Source organism: Camelina sativa, chromosome 15 (genome assembly GCF_000633955.1).
Source record: "Camelina sativa cultivar DH55 chromosome 15, Cs, whole genome shotgun sequence".
NCBI lineage: Eukaryota > Viridiplantae > Streptophyta > Magnoliopsida > Brassicales > Brassicaceae > Camelina > Camelina sativa.
In genome coordinates, this window is record NC_025699.1 from 3,657,480 (window position 1) to 3,664,358 (window position 6,879).

Sequence of the window (6,879 nt, forward strand, 5' to 3'; positions counted from 1 at the left end):
ACAGTAGTCAAAGTCCTCTGTTTCTCAATCTGGTTCGCCGTGTTTTTCTAACCTTTCATCGTCGTTGCGAAATTGCGTTAGTTCGCGTAAGTTGTCACAGTATGAAGAATTGAAGAGGAAAGAGGAGACCTTTAGTTATCAGTTTGTGAGTGTTGTAATGGCTTTATCGATGGAGTTTGGATTTTCAATTGGGTCGTGCTTCAAAGCAGCAAACCCACCTGTACTAATTTCGGAAAGCCCTAAGAAGACCAATTTCACTTTGAGAAGGAGAAGTAAAAGATTCTTATTTAGAGTCTCTGCTGTCTCGTATAAGGATTTCGCAGAGTCTGCTCTGGAAGAAACCAGGAAAAAGATCGTTCTTGAACCTTCACCTCTCCAGGTTTGTGCATTTTACATTCCGATTACTGTAGAGACAGAGGATTACCTAATCATCAAACTGTGAATTTTGGGTCAATTGAGTTGAGTTGTTTTGCTTATCAATAACCAAAGATTCTAGTGGTGTTAGTAATGGTCCCTCTATACTTAGATAATGGTGTCTTCGTCTTATGCCAAGAAGTTTCAAGGATACAGGGAACTGACTTGTGTTGTGATCAAACAGTTATCTAATTCCAGTCTGGGACATATTTTATGAGTGCTCCAATGACTTTACTGTATAGGCTGCTTGAATAAATCTTGGGATTTTTTGTTTTGGTAATCATCAAACTGGTTTCAGGAGAGATATAGTAGCATTACAGGACTGGATGGGAAAACTGAACTTCAAATGCTTGCTTTCAAATCTTCAAAGATTAGACTTTTACGGAGCATGGCCATCGAGAATGAGACAATGCAGGTTTAACTGCAGCAGTATCTATCTGTGTACAGATTTGATTGCTTTAGTCCTCATTCCTTACCATTGAATGATTGATTGTTTGTATAATGTGCAGGTCTTTGACTTTGCCGGTTTCATGGAGCCTGAGTATGATGCGCCCATATTCTGTGCTAACTTCTTCACATCTGCCAACACGAACATAGTGGTGTTGTAAGTTATCTTCTTTTTTTTTCTAGTTATGCTGGAGTTATCAGGTCTGTATTGTCCAAACATGGACACTAGATGTTCAAATTTTTACTGTATGCTCTTCTTTAGGGATCTCAATCCTTTGCATCAGTTAACTGACCAGACGGATTACCAAGAGAAGTATTATAACAAGATAATGTCCATATATCACAAATATGCTGAGGTGACCACTTAATAGAAACACTCAATTGCAGGTAAACCTAATGCTTAGATATGCAGACTGATCTGAGGTTTTTATATGCAGACTTTCCCATGGGGAGGGAAATTGACTGGTGAATCCATAAAGTTTTTTTCTCCTTTGGTGATGTGGACTAGGTTTTCGTCTAGCCAAGAAAAACATAAGGCTTTGTTCTCTGCGTTCCTTGAGTACTATCAGGTATATATACTTGTGGATGTGTGCAGCCAAAAAGCTAAGGTTTTACAGGAAACATGACTGAGGAATTTATCAATTTTATTACCACAGGCATGGCTTGAGATGACAATCCAAGTAGGGGATGAGATGGAACCATCTCAGGTGAGAGCCAATTGTGAGGCACAACACAAATACCTGACATGGCGAGCACAGAAGGTGATCGAATATATCCGTTTGTAATTTTGCATGTTTGAACAGAGATTGTATCTATCTGTAATGTTACAGTGAATCTTGTTTGGTGTTTGCAGGATCCTGGACATGGTCTTCTTAAAAGATTAGTTGGTGAAACAAAGGCAAAGGTATAAAAAAGATTTGATCCGTTTCATGTTGCCCCCATTAATTTGTGAAGAAGATGTTAAGAAAATGATTTGAAACAAAATCAGGAGCTGCTGAGGGATTTCCTGTTCAATGGGGTCGATGAGTTAGACACAAAAACATTCATTGATTACTTTCCGGAGTACGAAACAGAAGATGGAACTGTTAGTGACAAACGAAGCATCATCGGGAAGTCATATGAAACTCGTCCTTGGGATTCAACAGGAAAGTTTATCGGCTAACTTCTCTTCTAGCTTTATATCCATGTTTTATGTAAACAAAGTTCGATTTCAGCTTTTAGACATCAAGTCATCAACACAACATCAAGTGTACTCAGGGAAGTAGGAATAAGAAAGAGCAGCATGAAGATGTATCTTCTGCTTGCAACTTGCATTGTAGTACACCAATGAGTTAGCTAAAAGTAAAACCATTTTTCCAAGAATCAAAACATTTTGTGGATTTATAGTAACTAAATTTTGTATTTTGAAAGGTAACATGTTGTGGAAAAGAAGAAATCCATAATTGTTTGGTCTTACTTAACTCACAGATTGAAAATTAATCAAAATTTAGAGAAGTTTACATAAAACCAGAGCAGAAGAAAGCAGATCAATAAAAACGCGTTTAAAACGCAAACGCAATAAAATTGCGTCTGGCGTTTCCAGCTACTAAAATAGAGTTTAGTACTTTTGAGACTTGGACGTGAAAATCAAATCTCTCTCTCTTTCTCAGTCCAGAAAATAATATTCCTCCGTCGTCGTCAAGAACAAACATCAATTTCAATTGAAATCCAAAATAATTGAAATTATCGAGAGAGAGAGAGATAAAAAGAGAGAGAGAGAGAGTTTGAATCCTCCATCACAAGCTTATGCAGACGCTACACCAGTCCCAACTTCTCCAGAACTCGGCCGAGCCGGCGAACAATAATCAGTCGGAATCTGACGCGCCGCCTAAACAGGTGGCTCAAGCAATGGAACGACTTAACCAAGCGGCTAGGGTTATCGCCGATATCCGCCTCGGCGCTGATCGTATCCTTGAAGCAATGTTCGTTGCTTCGCAACCTCGTCACACCGATATGCCTCTTCAGCTCTTTCTCAGAGAAGACGCCTCTATGCGTCAACATCTTCAGGATCTTCGCTTAATCGGTGCTTTACTTGTGATACCAAAATTGGATTATGTCATTAGTATTGATTTCTCAAGATTAGAGCTTTGAAAGGATCATCATTATGTTTCAGGGAAGAAGTTGGAAGAATCTGGAGTGTTAACTGAGTCTCTTAGGTCAAGAAATAACTCATGGGGTCTTCATATGCCATTGGTTTGTCCAGATGGTGCAGTCGTTGCTTATGCTTGGAAAAGACAGCTCGCTGGTCAAGCTGGTGCCTCTGCTGTTGATAGAACCAGGTATGAGATTGTTGCAGATGACATGAGATTATAATTAGTGTTTAGGTTCGAGTCTACATAATAGATTTAAAGATTCATTTAAAGCTCTTGAATCTTAAGGATTGATTGTGAAGCTTTATTTGGAGTTTCTTTTTGTGTTGTGAATAACGATGTTTTCATTCTGGTTTGTTAACATTATATGTTGGTATGACTCTTAATGAATGTAGATTAGCTCTCAAGGCCTTCACGGATCAGAAAAGGCGATTCTTTCCTCACATTGATGATGGATTGAAGATGGAACCAAGATCGAAAAAGCTTTGTGCTTCTCATTTGGTATCAGAAAATGAAAGAGAGGAGCCGGTTGATTACAAAACATTGCCAGATATACAATCACGTTTAGAGAAGCTGGTCCCGGATGTGAAGGTGTCTACTTATGGACGCTTGAACTGGCTGAAGAGAGCTAATTATTTACCTGGTTCAACTAGTGATGATCCAACAGAAGCTTCCAAGCCTATTTTCCAGAGTTCTAGTAAGCTGAGATCAGGGATACAGAACGAAATTGTTGATAAGATTGCTGTGATTGAATTATCGTTTCCGTCTGTATTCAGAGCTGTAGTCTCATTGAATCCAGCTGGTTCTGTTGATCCAGATGCAGTTGCATTCTTCTCTCCAGATGAAGTAACTTCCAATCTCCCTCCATTATAATATACTGATTCTCAAATGAAATGGTTTTAAGGATTCATGTCTTTCCTTACAGGGAGGTAGCTACTTACATGCGAGAGGATTCTCGGTTTATCATGTGTACAAACACATCACGGTAACAAATACTGCAATTGGTGTCACATAGAATTGATAGATTGGGAACTTGCATTAATTAGATTTTCTTTCAGGAACATGCTGCTACGGCCTTGCAATATTTTCTCGGCTTTGGTACTGGAACAGCTCTCTATTCTCTTCTGGTAAAGCATTTTACAAAGATACATCACTCACTGGATAAGATGAATAGTTTATTTCTTTTGGATCCATGGAAGTAAGTTAACACCTTTATTTTTTCTAATGCAGCTATGGATATGCAGTTTTGAATCCCTTTTTAGCAAACCATGCAGGTACTAAGCCACTCTGTATAATTCTTCTGGAATACTAGAAAACTAATGTTTGATATGGACTAAACTTTTTACCTCTCTTCTCATGCAGTAAATGTGGAAAACTATTAGCAATGGATAATAAGTCTGCGTTGATCTTACCCCCTCTACACCGCGCTTACCAGGAATTACCTCATGCGGTTAAAACTGGGGAAGTCAACCTGGATATTTGTGAAGCTTACCACTCCAGTTGCTCTCCAGATGATTCCTAGTTATCCAGTAATTAGGAAGGATCAATTAAAGATTAGAATTAGGTTCTCAGAAAATCTTGTATGAATCTTAAGTATCTGCTTTGGACACCTCTTGTTTGTTGTCCCATATCGAGGTTAGGTTCATTATACATCATTCTCTTTCTCTTCTATGGTTGAGATGTATTAGGAAATGGCAACTGATGATACATGTGAATGTTGTCTTCTTTCGAGAGATTTAATCTGTGTTCACGAGATGACAGAACAAAGACTTTTTTGTACTCAGTTCACATTACTCTGTTTGCAGTAAACATCAAAAGTGAGAAGAAGACAAAGTGGGTCCTGGTTCTTGATTCCGTTCCAGAAATAGAAAACATGTTAAATGTATGAGTAGGACTCTACAACCCAAATGGATCAAGAACAACATCAACAACTAAGTTAATTTTGCAAGATCGCTTACAGCTTCTTACCATAGTGATTTCACATAGTGAAAACGCATAGCAAACCCTGCAACTAAGGAGACAAACTGAAACATCACAGAAGAAAGATAAGATAAACTATAGAGGGAAGAGGAAGAAGAAGAAGAAAAAGGCAAAGACCCTACATTTACACCACAACACAAGACAACCTTCCAAAACACACACCAAACCAAACTTCTCATAACTTCTTGCCTTGTTCAATAGCACATTCCTCTGGAACCACCGCCATTGACCTCCTAACACAGCATATTGTCCAGAGATACAAAGCCGACATTGCCCCTAAGGCTCCACATACTACACCAAAGACCAAAGAACCAAGCATTCTCCATGTACACTCACTTCTCTCTCGACCCTCTTCCTCCTCCGTGGAAACATCGGCCTTCAAACCTTCATTCTGTGCAAGTGGCGATGGATGAAGCCACATCGGATGACGCTGCCATGTTTCAAATCTCCATTTATGGAGAAAATGTGCCTTGGAAGACTTCCCATTGGCAGAGCTTAAACCCACCATGACTTCACCACCTTTCCAAAGCTTCGCCAAGTCTACTGAGAAAGAGAAGAACGGATCGTACTCCTTTATCGAACCAGATCTTCTGAAATTAACCATCATACTCTTAGAACTTGCCATGTAATCAATCATACAGCTCACAAACCCTCCATTGTTCATCATCAAGTCACCGTCAAACGAAAGGTTTCTAATATTAGAAGATTCAGGCCTACCAATTAAGATTCTTGCACGGTTTCCTCTCTCGGAGATATCAAACTCAAAAGCAACAACTGTCTCGTTCTTTGCATATTCTAATAGAAACCCTAAACCAGTGGAACTGTTATCTCTCTTACCAAACAGACTAAGATCCAAAGTACTTGGAACCATTACAAAAGCCAAGACATCACCAATCTCATTGGGCATCGAAAACGAGAAGTAAGTCGAGAAAACAACCAAGTTAATCTCTTTACCTCGGAAAAGATTGATGGGTTTCCTGTAAAAGACTCGTCCTACGCTTCCACTCACTGAATCAGTCAGCTGAATCGAAGAACTGTCATTGACCAGCTTCGAATCTCCAAACATAGCAACACTCTTGTTTTGAGATTTCACGAATCCATCAAACGAAAACTTGAAATCCTCACCTGCGGTTCCATGTATCTCAAAACATAAAACGAACAGAAAAGAGATGGCTTTGAACAGCGCCATAGCTTAACTTAGGATTAAACTAAACGAAACTCCTCTGTTTCAATGGCTACAGAGACGAACTCTTCTGCCTCTCTCTCTCTCTTCTCCTTCTAAATGGAATTTTCTAGGATTCAGAAAGCTGAGGGAAGAGATAAATATCATTAACTCATGCAGACGCTCTCTCCATCTCTCATAGTGGTTGCTGACTAAGATTAATGCTGTTTCTGATACTCATTCAATATTATTGCTTTCTCATTTGTTCGCCCAAATTAGTCTAAGATTATGACATTCCTGTCCACTTTCTCCGAAATGGTTTCACGACAACTAAAGCCTAAGAATGCAATATGTATGTTAAAAAGATTTGCACCATGACACTTGATGAAGTACCTACTCCTCTTCATTTCTCGTTCGATAGCGCTAAATCGCAATTATATTATGGAAGACATGTATTTACGGCACATAACAGAAATTGAAGCTAAAAAAATTATTGGCCAAATCAACAAAAAAATAAAGAAAACTCCTGAATATAAAAAAGACGGTAACATAAAAACTGTATTGGCCAAAACCAAGAAAATTGAAATCCAGATTCTAAAAACGATGTAAAACTTATCAGTCATGACAAAAAGGTAAAACCTTGATAGACAAAATCTACTCTTCATCGAACAAACCAAAACCACCATCGTAGTCTTCTTCGTCTGATTCCTCTTTCTTCTCCTCTACCTTAGCAGCAGCAGGAGCTGC

At 38.8% G+C, this 6,879-nt stretch overlaps 4 protein-coding genes across 5 annotated transcripts in view; 2 read left to right on the forward strand and 2 right to left on the reverse strand.

The window, feature by feature from the left end:
• Nucleotides 6–2,262, forward strand: LOC104745078 (phytochromobilin:ferredoxin oxidoreductase, chloroplastic). Its single transcript, XM_010466252.1, has 8 exons — nt 6–379; nt 713–829; nt 924–1,018; nt 1,124–1,217; nt 1,299–1,430; nt 1,518–1,622; nt 1,715–1,765; nt 1,850–2,262. Exons 1-8 carry the CDS (start codon nt 158–160, stop codon nt 2,021–2,023), a joined length of 990 nt encoding a protein of 329 aa, XP_010464554.1. The 5' UTR covers nt 6–157; the 3' UTR covers nt 2,024–2,262.
• On the forward strand, nt 2,488–4,783 carry LOC104745079 (mediator of RNA polymerase II transcription subunit 27-like). The gene is made up of 7 exons (XM_010466253.2): nt 2,488–2,923; nt 3,014–3,179; nt 3,386–3,836; nt 3,916–3,975; nt 4,049–4,117; nt 4,221–4,264; nt 4,353–4,783. The coding sequence occupies exons 1-7, from the start codon at nt 2,647–2,649 to the stop codon at nt 4,510–4,512; spliced, it is 1,227 nt and encodes a 408-aa protein (XP_010464555.1). The 5' UTR covers nt 2,488–2,646; the 3' UTR covers nt 4,513–4,783.
• Nucleotides 4,829–6,398, reverse strand: LOC104745080 (truncated lectin 2-like). 2 transcript variants are annotated; one of them, XM_019237228.1, is made up of 2 exons: nt 5,925–6,398; nt 4,829–5,777 (listed from the first exon to the last, which is right to left on the reverse strand). In XM_019237228.1, exons 1-2 carry the CDS (start codon nt 6,157–6,159, stop codon nt 5,146–5,148), a joined length of 867 nt encoding a protein of 288 aa, XP_019092773.1. In that variant the 5' UTR covers nt 6,160–6,398; the 3' UTR covers nt 4,829–5,145. The 2 variants fall into 2 exon arrangements, with proteins under 2 accessions (XP_019092773.1, XP_010464556.1); XM_010466254.2 differs by having other exon boundaries at nt 4,829–6,392.
• Nucleotides 6,643–6,879, reverse strand: part of LOC104745081 (60S acidic ribosomal protein P0-3-like) — a 3,018-nt gene continuing 2,781 nt past the window's right edge. Inside the window, exon 6 of the mRNA XM_019237229.1 lies at nt 6,643–6,815. Coding sequence (XP_019092774.1) covers nt 6,787–6,815 — 29 coding nt within the window. The 3' untranslated portion in view covers nt 6,643–6,786. The remainder of the gene's footprint in view (nt 6,816–6,879) is intronic.